Source organism: Scatophagus argus, chromosome 15 (assembly GCF_020382885.2).
Source record: "Scatophagus argus isolate fScaArg1 chromosome 15, fScaArg1.pri, whole genome shotgun sequence".
In the NCBI taxonomy this organism is placed as follows: Eukaryota; Metazoa; Chordata; class Actinopteri; family Scatophagidae; genus Scatophagus; species Scatophagus argus.
Window position 1 is genome coordinate 11,233,498 of NC_058507.1, and position 18,299 is coordinate 11,251,796.

At 42.3% G+C, this 18,299-nt stretch overlaps 1 protein-coding gene across 1 annotated transcript in view; it reads left to right on the top strand.

Annotated features, from left to right (window-relative positions):
* Positions 1–585: 585 nt before the first annotated feature.
* The window catches only part of asap2a (ArfGAP with SH3 domain, ankyrin repeat and PH domain 2a), a 49,532-nt gene continuing 31,818 nt past the window's right edge, over positions 586–18,299 (top strand). Inside the window, exons 1-2 of the mRNA XM_046412129.1 lie at positions 586–1,181; positions 18,212–18,284. Of these exons, the coding sequence (XP_046268085.1) occupies positions 1,056–1,181; positions 18,212–18,284 (199 nt within the window). The 5' untranslated portion in view covers positions 586–1,055. The remainder of the gene's footprint in view (positions 1,182–18,211; positions 18,285–18,299) is intronic.

Sequence of the window (18,299 nt, forward strand, 5' to 3'; positions counted from 1 at the left end):
ACACTGAAACATAACTACAGGGTTTACAGCACAGTAATATATACACAGTTATCAAAATTTCTCAATAAATTGAATAGATTATTTTGTTTATTGAGCAGGGTTTCTAGCTTTTCTTATGTTGTTTTGATCTAATATACAAATCAAAGTCTGGAATGCCACACTTTTTAACGGTAGCTGAAAATACAATATACAATAACATAATATATAATACATATATAATAACATAATATTCATATATAATATAAAAAATAGAGCTAACTAGCACTGCATTTAAGCTAATGATATATTGTATATACAGTATGTCGCAGTTGTAGTGTGTTCGAGATACTCCTATTTATATTATTAGGCCTACTAAATCCTTTAATAAGGAGTTCTTCTGTATAACCTCACCTGACAAGTGAAACGTTATAAGGCAGTTGAGGGCTTTCATGCCACACACCACCAGGAGGATTTAACAATTTACGAGGAGCATTTGAAGGAAGCATAAGTTCACGCCTTCCATGAATCCTGATTGGCTCCCAATTAAGAGCTGGTGTTTCCCATTGGCTGTTGCGCATCCATTGAATCCCCTCCTCTACCTTTGTCAATTTCTTGCGCTCCAGTTGAAAACGCCTGGTTGTTTGTTTCCCCGGGCAAGGAGGAAGACGTGGTTAAACCCGCGCTGTCGGGAGGTTTGGGAACGCTGAGAGAGGATAGCAGACTCCACCGTGGAAACTCCACTTTCCTCTGTGACCGGAAGACGACCCGTGCAACTGAATGGAAAGAGAGTAGTGGGCTGAAAGCCAGAGGGATATAATCTTACCCCATCACCTTGTAGCAAACGCGGCAACGCTGCAACTCCTAGAGTCAGCGTGTGACGCCGCTGCACTGGATTGTGTTGGAAACTAACAAGGGAATGACATAAACATAACCAGAGATGATTTACTACCCGCTGGGACCTTCAGAGACACTACTGCTGGTGCTGCTGCTGTGAACTTTTCTGTCCTAAAACTGTACAGACGAGAAGGGGGGGTTACGGAAAGAGTTTCTTCTTCTTATCAGTAAAGGGATTAATTATGCCGGACCAAATTACAGTTTCGGAGTTTGTGGCAGAGACGAATGAAGATTATAAATCGCCGACTGCCTCCAACTTCACCACCAGGATGTCCCACTGCAGGAATACAGTGGCTGCTCTGGAGGAGGTGAGTGACTTTGGTGGGAGTGGGCTCGGAGACACATTAATCCCCTTAATTAACATTAATTATCCTTCCGACCACATAGTGTATTATCATAATTTTAATCAAAAAATGTAGGCCAGCTCACGATCAGTAAGTCACCTCTATTTCATTAGAGGTCCTCCAGTGCACGTTTTTCTATCCATCGCGCAGGCTCCAGCTCGGACATCGTTCTTCAAGTTTTGTTTTGTCCTGGAGCTAGTGTGCCATTATACCAAAGTTTAATGATTAGCCACCAAGAGCAGGAATAGTCAAGTTATATCACTAATTTGACTCAAAGGATTTTACAGCCTGTGCAGCATATGACCCCCAAATATTTTATTTATTTATTTTACCTTTACCCGGAAGTCACAATACATTAAAATCAACTCATTATATGCCAGAACTCATGGAAACAGAAACAGAAAAACACCTATTTTTAAAGGGGTGCTCAAGAAAAACAACCACATGCCTTCTTCACCACATTTTTAATATAATAATTCCATAATGAATACAAATGATCCTTTAGTGGAGAAAAAAGAAGGAAAACTCAGAGGAGAGCTCCCTCTCTGAGGACAGATATGTAATATATGCCCTTTGCACAGAGCTGATTAAATATGGAGAAACAGAATGGCTGTAAGGTAAATGAAGTCTAAACAAACTGAGGAGGAAGGATAATCATCTACATATGGACCTCTTTTCACTGGCTGTTGCAGGCATTTTGGCTGAATGATCAATTTCACAGTGATGGAGGAGGAAGTACAGCTGCACTCTAGTGTATATGTAACACTTTGTGTTCCTCCTTTAACTTGCGGGTCATCAGAAGGAAGGACACTTCCGCTTTGTACCCTGACAGCCCTCCACTGCTTCCCTCCCTCCCTTGTTATAGTTTCCCTACTTTGTGTGCTGTATGGCAGAGCCTCGCCCTGCCTGATGGCAAAAATAGAATTTCCCACATGAGCAGCTCAGTCTATTATGTGTGTTAGTGTGTCTCTGCTCTGTACGCTTGCAGATGTTGGGTGTCGTGTGAGGAAATGGGTCATTTCTTCCTGATTTCACTGTGTTTGACTGTCATCCAAATGGAATCGTGACAAATCATTTGGTGCCTTCCACCTTTGTATTATGAAAACTAACATCTGAATGCAATACACGTGCAGAGACGAGATAAGTAATCGGCTTGTAATGTCAAGTTTTACTTCTACTTTATTTTTAAGCTGTATTTTTGGAGGACTGAGCCAGGCAGCGAGATGCACACCTGCTCAGGCCGACAGGTGCTTCACGTGGGCGTCAAGACGATTTGCCACGGCCCGTTTCATTCAAACCTCACCTGCCGCTGCTTTTTAAAAAAAAGCAATTAATCTGCTATTGGGAGTGGTTTCGGGACTGCTCAGAGGGGAAGGTGCTTTTCTGTAAGCAAATGAATGTGTGCATTTAGTGTTTTTTGAAATAGTAGCTGAGCAGTAGTTCCTGATGGGGTATTGAGAACCAAATTCAGCAACTGTTCTTTTAGAGATGAACTGAATTGCCGCTGAATTGTTGTCACAGAGACGTAGAGTAGCGTGTTGTTGTTTCCCTTTAACCTCCCCACACTCAGGGAATACAAGGGCTTATTGTTGGGACAACAAGACCTCACTCACTTTGGTCTGTTTGACCAGTTAAACACTGCGGTGGACGGGGAACACTTCCACTTATTGTCTACCGGCCTGCCTGGAATCTCAAACACACGCACGCAAAGCAAAAACACATTTACATATGTACATTCACAGGCATTCACAAATAGCTGATATATTCCAGTTTTTATATATTCCAGTTAGTGTTTCTGGAAAAATTTGACAAACCTTCAAGAGGATGACTCTTTTGCCCTTGACTGTGATAATACATCTAAATACAGTGTATTCATTAGGTCTGACTGAAAACACAAATATCAGATTGTGCTGTTTTCAGCATTGTGCCGACTTTGAAACATCGTGCTGATTCCGACCTTTTCTGAAACAGCTTTTTGTTCTATAAGCGCTCACGTCTCAGCTTTTACCCTTGAACTGACAGGATGGGAGCAGCACCGTGTTCTCTAACGCTGCAGCGGGCTGGTTTATCATTTAGCACAAGGTCTCGTGTTGTAAATTGGCACCTATTTTGACAATGGGCTGACTGTTTGCTTGCTGACTTGCTTACATACATTTTAATATTATGTAAATATATTTACCCGAGAATATGTATCTTACAGCTTGTTTTGGAAGTGCAGTCGAGCTGGAACAGTGATGATTGTGCATTCTTTGAAAGAGCTTTCTACTGATTTGGCATTGCACTCCTCTACCGTTGTCAGACTCGTGATGGACAATTTTAAGGGAGATCAAAATCCCTGGCACATACGTTGCAACTTGACAGCTGACAGCTCGGTCTGAGATTCACGATGTGTTGTGCTAGCAGCGGCTCAGAGATGAGGATCAGGCTCCAAAGGTCTAGTAGGCCTCTGGACTTTTTTTTTTTCCCCCTCATTTTCAGATTTGTAGTCTGCAGCCCCAACTGATGTCTGATGTTATGCAATTTAAGATAATTTATCAGACTTCCTGGAGCTTCCTCTGGAGCCACTGAAGGCTTTTATACAACTTTCTTCTTTTTTTTTTTTTTTTTTTTTTTAAAAACATGTGTATTACTACTTTCCAAGGTCCACAAACAGACTTTGATGTGTAAAATCAGTGGGGCAAATCCTTATTTTTGGTCACACTCTAAATTACTAATACATGTGTTCCATTTTGACACAAGTTTGCTTTTCATGTGGCTGTAACATGTTGACAACGGAGATTCCTTTGTAAGCAGATGGATGTGATTAATGCGTAAATTTGTCTTTCCAGATGGATTAGGCACTGCTTTCTGTTTGGTGCAAACAGAGCAGAGATATAAACCATCTGTGTCCGTCTGTGGACTGCCAGGTAGTCCACGCACCATTTTAAAAATCACCTTTGATTTCTCACCTTTGACGAACTGATTTGTCAGTTCGTGTGGTGTGTGTCAACAGTACAGTCGACAGGAACAGAAATCAAAGTAAAGGAAGGCTTTTTCATCCAATCCACAGTGCGATTTTAAATTCGATTCTGTCTAGAATTAATGGTAGCATTCATTGTTTTCAGCAGTTGACTGTTTTTTCTTTTCAAGTTTTCCCCTTCTCATTAAAGACATGCTACCACCTCCCCGAGAACATCTTACCCCAGATGTATGGAATAGAGGGCATCCGGTGCTCTGTATTTTCCAAATCGAGCTTGCACTTGTTTAAAATAGCTGATACACTTCCAGCCTCACCTTCTTAAAACACCTTTAAAACCGACCTGTGGGTCGAGTTGTTTATAGGAAGCCTTTAAACACATTAACAGTAGAGAAGACTCAATCACTCAGAGGTTTTAGGGAAATGGGTGCACAAATGTTGCATAATTACTTCTTTCTAAACTTAATTGCATCTGACACAACCTTAATTAAGCTAGTAGTTTAAACTGCTGGAATTAAGAGTCCATCCAGAGAGCTTGTGTGTGTGTTAGTAAAGCCACAGCAATAAAAACCTGTTTATCCAGTAAGAGGATGTTGGGATTTGGGTTACGACCCCCCCTCCTCCTTTGTGCTCATGAAAAACATGGCTTTTCTTCCTCCACACTTGGGTTGACTTTCTTCTGGCAGGTTCCACATTTATTAGAAATAAGAGCTGTAGGATCCGGTTTTCTCTTCAGGATGTTTTTTTTTTTTTTTTTTCCAACACTGTGTTCTTCATTGCGTTTGATGGTTCACAAACCAACTTTAAAAGTGTGCACATGTTTTTTTTTGCTAAGGCAATGAAAGCAAATCGACTTATTAGGTCTATACTATATTATGTATAATATACATTTTTCATTTCCAGTATTATAAATTATCGTCCAGATATATATTGTGCCTTTCTAGAATTTAGTCTTTTTCTTTCCTAGTTTATTTAAGTCTGTTTAAGTCTGATACTGAAGTGCTGAGTACATAATAACATTCTCTGTCTTTGAAAGGGAGACATCCATTTTTCTTGTCTGTTGCCTAACAACGATGTTTTCATGAGGTAGACCACTATAACACAATGCCAATTGTGTTCTCAATTTTCTGACTTAATGTGTGAATTCACAGGCTCCATTTGAAGGAGGCATCAGCCTGGAGGGCTCGGCTGACCTCTGTGTTAAGTATTGATCTTGATGAAAATGCCCTTGTGCTTTTGTCTCACCCTAGAAAGGCCCATGATGATGTCTGTCTGAGGCTAGAAACTGGCACACATTGTAGCCATCATAGGTCTATTTTTGCATGTGTGGCTGTTTTTTTTTTATTTTTTTTTAATGCCCCAGTTACTGAATCCTGCTGGGCAGAGAGCGAAAGACTGCTAAAATGATGCAATCAATAGAGTTGTCTCCTTGAACAAATCTCAAGTACATCCACTTTTACTGTTTCAGGTATGAAGACAGGTATATTTGTGTAACATTACAGTGTTACACTTGAATTTCTTAACCTTTTAGCAGAGTGGATCAGTTATTGGGATCCCTCTGTTTTACATCAACAGCTTCTCAAATGAACTGTGACCAGAACACAATAGGTATCCGACGAGTTTGACACATACAGTAGACGGCAGAATACTGCTGAGTATTAGGGCTTGTGGCTACAAAGCGACCATCACTACTTGACATTCAAGACAAGCTTTTGTGTTGTCAGGAGTGCAGTCCTTTGATCAGTTCATCAGCTGTATGTGGTTTCTCAGACAGACACACAATATGTTTCATGATGTTGCAGCTGCTTTGTAATTGGACAGAAAGCTTGCTTGTAATATATTCTCAGGCTTTCCCTGTTAGTGCTGTATGAATACACATAGTGCAGCCTCCTGGCCCATAAGCAAAGTTCTGCACTTGATGTCCTTATCGTGTCTGTCCCTCTAGCCCTGTATATTTACATAAAGTTTATTTTTGCTTAGACAAGAACCAGTACAATATACCACAGCATTCATAACCTAAGCTCACACATGTCCTGAGATGAGCCTTTGTGCAATTACTTGCAGTTTGCAAGAAAACATTAATAATTAATTAATTAATTTAATTAATTAAACAGCACAAAACTAAATGGTAATACAAAGTACCAGAAAATCTTCATGAAAAGTAAAAACAGTTTCAACTCGAGCTTGAGATGAGCCAGTTCATGATCCACTTTGAGGGTTGGTTATGTAGGTATTTAGGGGTAAGAAAAACACAAACAGCAAATTTAATGAAATAACAATACATTTAGTTTCTTGAGATCATGGCATTGTTGGGATCTTGATCGGTGACTTCCTGTATGTATCATTTTAAATGACTTGATCATTGACCAAGAAACAGTCTGGGATCCTGTGCCTCACCAATTACCCTCAACAGTACTGCACTAATCATGGGTCTGTATCCCTAGAGAGAAAACAGCTTGTGCATGGCCTGTATTCTCCCTTATATAGTGGCAGAAACCCACCCATTCACTGCACTCTCCCTCTGGCCCACATCCCTTTGTCCAGTTTATTCATTTTTTGCTGATGAATAATGGTTATTTATAGCCAAGTCAGCTTTTCGTGGGCCATTACTGGTGTTGTTGAGGGTTGGGGGGAGACTCAGTCCTGAAGGCTGGCGTCATTTGTCTTCCATTTGGCTATTATTTCATCCAGCAGAGCTTCATCACGTCGGTATGCCAGCTATGCCGACTATGCCCTCTTAAGGCGCGCTGCCTTGCTGCTTAATTTTGTTGAATGGCAATGTTATTTACACCATTCACATGCAACTGTTGACACCTGCTGTGCAGGCCACACCAGCCTTCGGTCTGGTTCTCATGGACTGTTTCTAGCTTTCCTGACAAGGTGACAGCGTTTGTAAAGTAGTAGGTAGATTCTCAGTGATCTCATGGGTGTTAAAAAAGCAGTTGATGAGTGCCTGCTGTGATTGTCTTTAGTCTCTCATCTCTTAATAGCACCTCTTAGCTTAATCTCGGGCCACCGGTTGTTTTGAGTACATGCTCTACTGTGACAGGAATCCTTATCTTCACTTAACATGAGATGATGTCTTATTTAAGTTCCAGTTGCCTCAGTGGCTACACTGATTTGAATTTGCATAACCAGTTATTGCAGAACAAAACGTTTGCTCTCCACTACTGCTCTGTGCTCGAATGTGTCATTTAAAGAATAAAAAATTTATGGCTAATGTGTTAACATCTGAAGACGAGCGTGCTCTCATAGCTCTTCTCCATGTGCCGCAGTTTGTGTTGATGTGCCAGTGATTCTCAGGTCAACAGAATTTTTCTGCCCTGATTCCTCCCCCCATACCAGATCGGGAATGGCTGTGGCCTGGCTGGAGACAACAGCTGTCCCCTTGCAACAGGTGGCCTGGAGGAAAGTTTTAACAAGGCTTCAGACAGAAGGATTATCAATGCAGGGGCAATCCACATCTAATAGCTTTAGACACACTGATGGATCTACGAGCGCTCACGCACACATGGCCTGAAATGTGCGGTCTGATCCAAGTGAGCAATCCAAACCTCCAGACACGCTGGCCAGTCTTTAGCATACCACCTAAGAAGCTTAATGCTTCCTTTAATTGAAATGGGATTTCTGGCAGGATCACTTCAGTTCTCTCTCCTCCCTTCACCCTCACTCTACATCTGCTGTCCCCACTGTACCTTGACTTTGCCTTACTGTATTTAATGCACCAGAGTAGGCCAAGTACATTGAAGCAAAGCCAACTACATCCTCTCTTCCAAATCCTGAGTGAGAACTCTAGGTGTTTAACTAATAATTTCTCACAAGTGTCCTTATTAAACTGTTCCTCACACATTTTTATTTATGAACGATACACAAGTTTGTGTTATTGTTTTTGACTTGGATAGCAGTGCACCAGGAGTTTGTAGTCAAGTCCTGGCACCATTCGCATATACTCAAATGCTGTGTTCTTGGCAAGACTATAGCTGGGGAAATGATCTCAAACAGGCGATTTGGAAGCTCAAACTCTGGCATCTGATTCGTGTTGTCCTTCTATATGAACAGACTTAACTTGACTAACGGGGTTCAGTTAACAGCCTAATTTACTATGGCACCTTGAACTTCTGAGTGGCACTTATGAATTAATATTGTATATGGGCCAAGAAATGAATAGTAATTAGGCTGCATAAACTTATTAAAACTTGAACAGAAACATGTTGCGTTCTGAACAGTTCAGGAGGAAGACAACACATGTTGTTTTTGATTCTAATTTTCAGATTCAGTTGTGGGTCACCCTAACCTTGGATATAGCAAAGCCCCTTTTGACTCTCTATGTGGGACCTCAGCGTTTCCTATGGGATCTTTGTTTGAAATAAGATGTGTCTCCCCTTAGCCTCCAGGGCCCACTAGAGCAGGTTTTGTGTTATCATCCCGAGACAGACTCTGTCCCGGCCCTCATTAAGATGCATCAGTCCTCCCCATGGATTTGCCAGGGCCGAAAGTCACGGCCCTGTCCCAATCGATTCAAAGCCACGATCTCTTTGATCCCCGATGGGCTTTGACTGTTCGGATGTGATATGATTTTACTCACGGTTTTACTCACAGTCTGGCCTCATTTAGTGTGGATGGTGGGATTTGGAAGTGATGTGATTGATCAATGACAGGATGAGGGTTGTCGGAGCACAAACGATCATGAAACTTTCAGTCCAGCATGGTGAATGGGTCTTAGGTGAAGGGGGGGGGGGGGGGGGGGGGGGGGGGGGGGGGGGGGGGGGGGTCTGTGTCCTACACAGAGGTTAAGGGGTTGGATGCAAGGGGCGCTGAGGGTAAATGGAAACTTAAAGCCCATCTCATCCATCAGAGTGTCCTGGCCCAGATTGTCTGAGATGGTTCCTGTCGGCGGCTATTGTTCCCTGACAGGCCCTGCCTCTTCATTAATGAACTCCACAACTGATTTGTAGTCCTGGCTGCTTGGCTCTGCTTGGGGGCAGGGTGGGCTGGGAGGAGTGAATCCTCACAGTTGTGTTGTCCTGCTGTCACTTTCACTCAAGGAGGAGACCCAAAATTCTCCTCTGTTGGGGAAATGTTTTAACACAAACTCTCCTTGGAGGGTCTCATGGGACCTTTGGTCTGATTGCTTTTGACTCAGCTGGGATCAAACTAGATCAGCTGCGTTATGCTGCATGGAGGCATTTGTGAGTCAAGAGACATTTCCCTCAATGTCATTTTAATTTAGTCTGTTTTGCCACTTACAGATGGTCTCATACTCCAAGATCCCTTCTGTTTTGGACAGTAGAAAGCATCTTTAGAGCTTGTAAGAAGAGTTAAAAACTGTTTCTCTGAGAAAATCTGTAGAGCCTGTTAGTGAAGCTCTCCTGACATCTTAGACATTTCGGAGTCTTTTCATGTTATAAGTTCCCAGCAGAGTTCAAAAGGACCTGTTTGAAATGCGACTCAAGTGTGCTCTTAAGTCCACAATAGCACACGCTCACACACACACCCAGTCATGTTCTCTGTAACGTTGTACTGCAGCATTTTCCAGGAGGAAGCAGGTAATTTTCCTGTCTCTCTCAGGCATCATCACTCTGTATAGAACTATGCTGTAAGTGTTGGGCACTTTGCCTCTGGCATGACAGCTTCAACATCATGAAGTTGATACATACGTCGTTGTGAAAAGAGCCAAAGACTGTGAGACAGTTTTTTTTCCGACTGTTAAAGTGGTGCACATTTGGTCCTTGTTTTCCGTCCCCTCCTTCCATCTCAGTTTTATCAGCCCTCTGCAAATCTATAAACGTCATTAAAGACTCTCCTCAAAGTTGGGCAGGCCATTTTAGCACTTTTCTCACTTCCACACTTAATTCTCCTTTTAAAAAAACATAAGGATGGTTGAGGAAATGCAAGAATTGAGAAATGGTCATTTTCAAATGAAAACAATGACAAACAATGAAGTTAATTTGAAACTTGGTTAGTAACAGCTTGAGGCTCTGATAAATTATCATCATGAGGAAGCACAGCCGTCTGGAAAGCCGAAACAAACGTTCTGCCAGTCTCTCACCTTGTAAAATGTAAAACACCCTGAATAGCAGCTCAGCAGTTAACATGAAAGTTTGTTTTCTCCAGCACTTTAATTACTGCAGTCGATGTTGTCATCTCAGTGTGATTTCTGGCAGCTGGCAGTCGAGGCTCCGGTCCAACAGTGGTCTTTATAGTGCTCACTGAGGAGCTGTAAAACAACAAGTGTCGCGGTGCTAAAATACCACAAGACTTTAGGTAGATGAGATATTTGAATAACTCGCAGTCAGGCAGAAAAAACTGAACAGAGTGGTAACCAAAAAAGCCTTATATTACTACCACAACAGAAGTTTTAATATCTGTTTGAATGTGTTTTGGTCTCTGGCAGATCTTAACTTTCAGTGGTGCAGTGTACACGAGCCTGTGTGTTTGTGTGTCAGACAGTCTTATGACACTATTAAAAGCACGTTCCCCCTCCCTTTCTCTCTGTGTCTCACACTTCCACTAAACTTGCATGCTGGACTTTTCCATGCATCCCTCAGACAGGCTGACTATACACCTCTCAGCTGTGAGAGAGGACAGAGAAACCCTGCAAACATGGCCTGCTAGCGGTCGGCTCCATGGAACCCACTTCTATGTAAATATTGACTTTACTAACTCAGCATTGAGAAAAGTTGTGAATGAAACACTTTAAAGGGTGTTTTTTCTTTTACAGTGGATTTGTATTTGGAGATCTATTGAATGGACTCGAGCACAGCTCCCTCAGGGATCTGCCTTCACTTTGACGTCTGCGGGGCTGAACTGTATATTTGACATATGTTTTGAATGAGTCACAGCTTTTCAACTGTGGATGTTCAGGTAGAGACAGGGCGTCCTTTCCATGTTTACCACATGTGGAGCCATAGACGGCAGCTCTCAGAGCTGACCAGCAGTCTATATACAGCACTGTGTGACCACTTTAATGCCACACCTGCAGAAAAGCTAACGTGTCTCATGCAGTGTAGCACACAAGTCTGCCTACTAATAATATCATGTTTTATTTATTTGTCTGCTGGGAAATTCTCCATACATTGCTCTCAGATGAGCATTTGGGTGTTTCGTGCTGTTGTATTATGTGTCCTCCTCTCTAACACCCAACAGTGGTGCCTTTTCCCTTTGACAACCTTAATTGCTACATGCCGTCTCTTCTGTTCTTGTCGTATTGTTGGTTTGTTAGCAACAGTTCCTATATCCGAAAGATGTGTTTGTGTGTGTTTTAAGGAGGTTCAGATGCTGTTTGACAATCTCACAGCGACTTTATTTGAAGCATGCTGACACAGCCAAACCAATGCAGAAATGACCCAAACCCATCCACCCATAGCTACTCATCATACCATGATATCCTGCTGGTAGTGTGACTGGTTAACCGCTTTTACTCCAATGTCACTTGGCTTTTTGTGAGAACATCATAGCTCATCTGTAATATTGTGGAGCAGTGCTTATCCTCTCAGGGACAGACGCTGTGAATGTGCCGCCGACAGTGGCAGTTATTGATCTGAAAATTGATCAAAGAGGAAAATGGATTGGAAGTGTCTCGCTGAGAGATCCAATTTCACTTTGTGCTGCCTTTCCAAACCGTGTCGACTGACCACACCACAGCGGTGAAATAAATATGATTGACATGATGTCAAGGCTTGCCCATGATTTTCACGTCAAAACCATGATTTATGTTCCTACTCTGAGCGCGTGTGATCATACATGAGCTCGACCTTTTAACACACTCTTAGATGTTTGGGTTTATCCTGTAACATCTGGCACCTTCATGAAACATGGTTTACAACCCACCACAGCCATTGCAGATATTTTAGCCACACATGCACCAAATAAATTGGATAATTACATCCCAGACTGCAGCCTTCTTGTTGCCTGATTTCCACAGTATGTGGCAGACTGCTTCCTTGCATGTCAGTCGCAGGGGGGGAGGTTCAGAGGATCAGGCAAGTTTAGTAGACAAGTTATAAAGGGACATCAGACATGACCCAGATCTCTGTGTGTGTGTGTGTGAGTTTTAAAAAAGTGTGCGGTGATGGCAATACTGCAGACAGGGAGGACTGCTTAGATTGTGTTTTGTTAAAACTAGATGTGTGTATGTGTGTGCGGTGATGGGGCCTCTGAGAAAAGCGGGACAGCATCTTGCCAAGCAGACATGCTGTCATCAGCACATAGTTAGTCGGCAGGAACAATGGGACTGGGTCTCCCTCTCTTGTCTGCCGGTCACTCCAGCATGCAATCATCCAGGAATGTCTTTCTTCCTCTGACAGCGAAGTCAGAGGTGGAGACCGCTGCGATTAAACGGGCTTGTTAGCTGGACTCGCTTGTCTTGTAGTCAGCTGCGTCTTGCCCTCCGCTTTGTCCCCGTGTTTTCATTTGATTTGTTGACAGACGCTTATGTGCATAAAATGGCGTTTTGCCATTGAGGAAATCATTTTATTTAAGGTATAAAACGCAGTCAGTTAAATCTAATTGACACTGTAAAGATGTTTACCTCTCTCCTCCGTACACACAAACATTTTATTTCTCCATGCAAACAATGTACTCATTACATCCAACAAAGCATTCAGCTGATTCATCAATAATGCCAACAAGTCACACTGTTACCTTATCCGTCGAGCTTGCACTTTCAGAGTTAGCTCTGCGTTCCTTGTGGGTTGTAGCTGTGAAAAGGGAGTTTCAGTGTTTGATGTGAATATGTCTGCCCTAAGAGAAGACTTAGTGACCCTCTTTGACCAATTTCCTCTTCTTGTTTTGGTTTTAAAGACCTTGGCAACCGCTGGGCCAAGCATGTTGGATTCATTCGTTCTGGTTTGGATGTGCTTACCCAGCTGAGCTTTGCCTTGTGACAGCAGTTAAAATTGCTGGTTAATAGAAACCTACACCTACCTACGCCTACTTTGGTGCTCTACTGTACTTACTCTATTTTCTTGTTCTCCCAAAGGTGGTTGTGGTAACTGCAAGGCCAAAAGGAAGTGGTTATGAAGCCTGGGAGAGAGAAGTCTCTTCAGGATTTTCTTAAATTGTTTCTTTAATGCTATTTTTGATTTAGTTTTTATTAAATCTCTGGACTCGTATATTTCTCATTCAGAACAACCAAACTGTTATATTCTCAGGATAGAAAGCTTGCCTCTGAAGATAGATTAATTCTCTAGTCTTTCTGAGCTTCCTCAACATCAATTAGGTTTCCAGTATCTTATTTCTGTCTACCCATACAATCACATATTAGATATTATCTGTCTGTGCTCGGCTCACAGAGATCAGTAACCCCACACACATTACTTTGCTATTCAGGAAATACGCAACTATAAGTGAATGGATCACCTTGGCAACGACCCCTATGACCCAGCAGTGTTGTGATAGTCTCTATGGATTGGCTGGCAGCAGATGGTGCCCGATTGTAATCGCAGTGATGATGATGAAGACGCTGATGATGATGCCATGCATTAGGATGAGGATTAATTCGCTTCAGTTCGTGTTGCTCCTCCTGTTCAGACTGAAACGGTTGGTCAGCAGCTGGAAGGGATAAGAAAAGCCACTCTGGGTAGTTTACTGTGAGTGGCTCTCAGAGGAGGAAAATATGCTGACATCGCACTAATATTGTATGAAGAGTGCCTGTGAAGCAGCTCCAGGCTTGGAGGCTGGCTCTATTGTGTGAGGATTCAGCTCTGATCCTGCCCTGTTGAAACCATACACGGTGGTGGAATTCCCCTCTCGGTGTCATTATGATATTTTTTTCTTTTTTTTTCAAACCATGGGGGTGGGGTTGGTGGGGGTAAAAGTGTCCAATTTTAGAGTGTAATTTTAAGTGGTGGCCTGGTACTTGGAGAAGAGTCACTTTGCTCTCCTTCTTGGAGCACATCAGAGAGCAAATGTGTGAAAGTGCTTGTAGAGTCCTGTCTGTGTGTGTGTGTGTCTGTGTGAGAGTGTGTATAATTTAGAGTAGCGTTTCAGTTGTGTTCAGCTGGGATTGGTTTATTGCCCCTGTCTGTCTGGCCCCTTTCCCTGCCAGACTACTCTCTGCAGATTGAAAGGGCCTGCTGAAGGGTGGTACTGCCTGATTTGTGTGTGTGTGTGTGTGTGTGTGTGTGAGAGAGAGAGAGAGAAGAAAGGGAGAGAGAGAGAGAGCGATGGAGACCTTGGGTCGATGGGAGCTGTGATGTCCATGTCAGGGTGTGTGTGTGTGTGTAATTCTTTGGCTGGCCAGTTTGATTCATGGCTGATTACTGACGTTATGTGGGGTCATGTGGGGGCTTGGATCCGCATGCGTGCCAGATGAGTGTTTAGTCACAGTATCAAAGCGTTGACGACTTCAACATTTCATACCCACAAGGAGCTGCGCAGTATGTGCATCACCGCATGTCAGTCAAACTGCGACTTATCTCCATTAAAGAAAAATAAAGCAAAATATATCATGCTGTTTTATCTTCTAAGATCTTTCAGAAGCAGTTTCAACACCATCTGCTTTGAATGTATTTTTTATAGCAGCTGGTTAGCTCCTCTGTGCATTACTTTGTGGGACAGTGGTGTAAATTACCAGTAGACCCCCACAATTAAGTAGATTTAGTCCATACTGGAGTGTTTTGTGAGTGAGAAAACTTTATAGACTCCAAATGCTTGACCCGTAAAGCTGCAGTGGTGTAATGTGATTTTGTAGATGCAGCGTTATGACATGCCATTTTTAAAAATAACCCTGCTTCTTATTGACATAGTTCAACACACTCATACTTGGGAGCTTTTCAGAAGTGACTTCATTCACTGTGACTTTCAAAACCTGTTTGGTTGAAAATTGACCTGATGCATTTTTGAGCTGCTTGTGATTGTGAGGCTAAGCGAGGTCATCTGAATGTTAACCAACTGGTTGAATGCAGCTGCACAGTTGCGGTGTACTGTACAAAGCAGTCAAATGATACAAGTGCAGAGCACATAGTTGCCATCTGATGCAGCATATGCACCAGAGGCTTCAGTGAACAGATTGCTATAAATCTCTTGTTCCTTTGGTTTGTCTTTCTCCACACAAACATCGACACTATTGCCATCTGAATTGGGAAGAACGCTATTTTTGTATGTTTTGATAAAGTTGTGATACAATGCTTAACTGCAAGACTATGTGACCTGCATTTGGCCATTTTTAAGCTGACAGCAATGAAGAAAAGGGGCACATTTCAGTACAGTTCATGTATTGTGTCAAGCAAACAGGTTCCTGCAGTTCTTTTCTTGTAAATTATGAATGAAACACACACACGCAGACAGTGTTGATTGAACATGCTTTGACTCCAGCAGCTCACCCTTGTTTGACCTCGCAGCAAACACATTCATGGCATCAAATAATCATTAAATAAATGGCGGTTTTAACTATGTTTTATGTGGTCATTTTGAAATTACTTTCTTCAATACTGAAACTATTTTTTTTTTTTGTTCAAAATGGATAATCTTTTTTGGGCCCCAGGAATCATCCATGAATGCAGATCCACTATCAAACCTTTTACTGTCTCACAGAGACTCAGATAGCAGAAGAGATGCTTTTAGTGCCCTTACGGCTTTCACTCTGAGTACTGGGGGTTTATTTAACATACAGAGCAGTACCCAAGGTGCTATCAGCTCTGCTAAGAAAACGCTCAGAGCTCGTCTCCAGTTACCGTTTTTAAGTCTTTGTGTGGTTGTAGGTGTACACAGAGATGGCTGTCTGTGTTGCTCTGCAGAACCACAGCGTTTTTTCTCGCTGTTTGCGTCTGCGTTTTGTTTTGAAAATACACGTTGAGCACCATGCAGACACGTGTGGCTGTGTTTGGTCTGAGCTGTTATCTGAGCCAGACACAGCTAATGGGATGATGCCATATGTAACAGATGAGTCATTTAACAGGAGCTGGAGGAACTAAAACCTCAGCCATGTCAGTCTTAATTTTACTCAGAGGAACAGGCAGCTTCTGGTTGGGGCTTCTTTTCATTTGCACAGTTCCTCTGGTAAAAGACATCCCATTTTAATTTTGGCATGTTACTTTTCTAAGAACTGCTGTATGGAAGTTTAGTTAGTTTGGAGAAAGTTGATATGATGAAATGATTTTGTTTTTAAATATAACCTGCACATTTTTTGTCGTTTACCTTATGATCACTTTTGTTTAAAGGTGTTCGATTGCTTTGTATCAGCTTGAGGTCAGGACATGACTGTTGAATTTAAGTGTCTCAGTAAGCCGTGACAGTGTGACCACGAGCCAGTATGCACAACACCAAGATCCAGAAACTGAAGCATCAAAAGGGAATTCAGCAATCATTTTAGTATTTACACCTGTTCTCTGTGAGGTAGTTGGATTTCAGTGCAGTGGTGAGGTTTTTTAATCACACATTAGCACTTGATTGTGACAGATTATTGTTGTCTCTTCCCATTTGTAGGCTCACATCTTATCTTGTTAATGTTTTCACCAGATGTTTGGACATTTACCCCAGTCCTCTATAAGTTGGCCGGTTTGGCTGTGTGATGCAGCACCACTGCTCACTTTGCTTGAAGCTTAATAAGCCAAATGCCTCATGAAAATGTAATCATAATCATCCACTGTAAAGCGCTTTGGTTAACCTTGTAGATATAGATGGATCTGCACTTGATCCAAACCGTGTGGTCAAAATGAACACAAATCTTCAACTGTGCACAACTCACCGAAACACAAATAAATGCAAATGGACAGATGTGGTCTTCACTTAATAAAATGATTTTTCACTGGACCTGAATCATTTGGACTTTCCTTCCCTATCAACTTTCCTCTCCACTGTGTAACTGTATACCCTAACAGACTGACCGGGTCTCCTTTGTGACACTTCATAGGTGGCCCGTATGAGACACCCCTGATAGAAGAGTGAATGAGCTCAGTGTCAATGTTCCTGTCTTTTCTTTCACTCTGACACTTAATTTATCTGCCAATTTGCCCCCAAAGTCCCTGCTGTCCGTCTCTTAATCTTTGCTCCTTTTCTGTGGGTATCTTTGTATGGGTGTGTGTGTGTGTGTGTGAGAAACATATGGCCCTGGAGAAAACTTAAGTGCTGAGTGGTTCTTTCGTTTTTGTGATAGCAGGCTGTTCATAACTTGGATATTAATACAGCAGCGATTTATGGATTTAATAAATTTGTCTTTATATCTAGTGGTGTAGCAAAGAGGACTGTGCGTGTTTGTGTCTGTATGTGTATTGTGCATGTGTGTTGCAGCTGAATGGTAGCTATTATGTGTTTTTGTTTTCAGAGGGTCCAGGGGATCTGATATGTGTCAGTCAGATGGGGAGCAAGGCAGGGAAAAGTGGCGCCGGCTTTGGCCCGGTCGGGCGGACATGCATAATAAAGCCCCTAAAAACTCATTTTCCAAAATCCCCCTCATCCCGAGGGAGTCCTTCTCTCATCACTGGTACAGTGCTGCATTGTCTTTTTGGTGTTTTTCCTGGTTAGTGTGTGAGCCTTGGCTCAGTGCATGTGAAAGTGTGGTTATTCATAGGTTGCTATGTTTGTACTTGGTATGTCCTTCCTGTAAGGGACCTCAGATGCTCGCTGCTCTTGTCCTACAAGCTATTATACTGATTTACTCTCTCTCTCTCACACACACACGCACACACACACACATAATGACTGACAAGAGAGCTCAGGTTTAGTCTTAGCTTTTCCTTGAATAATTCATGTCTCACAGACAGAGGTGCTGGAATACACACACACACACACACACTTTGTACCTATCACTCTGATATGCGTGTTTACGTCATGGACAAAAAAGCAGAATCACCAAACAGTATAAATCAGTGCAAAAATACCACGTTACTGCATACATCGTTACTGCATACATCATACATAGTCAGGTGTTTCTGTTATTTTGGTCACACCTTGTTAAAAATGCTCGTCTTGGGGAGTAATGCCCTCTAAATCTTGTGTCAGACATTTAACACCGACCGTGTGTTAGTTGTAAGGCTAAACAATATCCCACCATCTACAAAATACATTAAAGCATAAATCTTTGTGTCCATGTGTCCAGGCCCTGGATGTGGACCGCAGCGTTCTGTACAAGATGAAGAAGTCTGTGAAGGCCATCTACACGTCTGGTCTCGGTGAGTCCTCCTTTC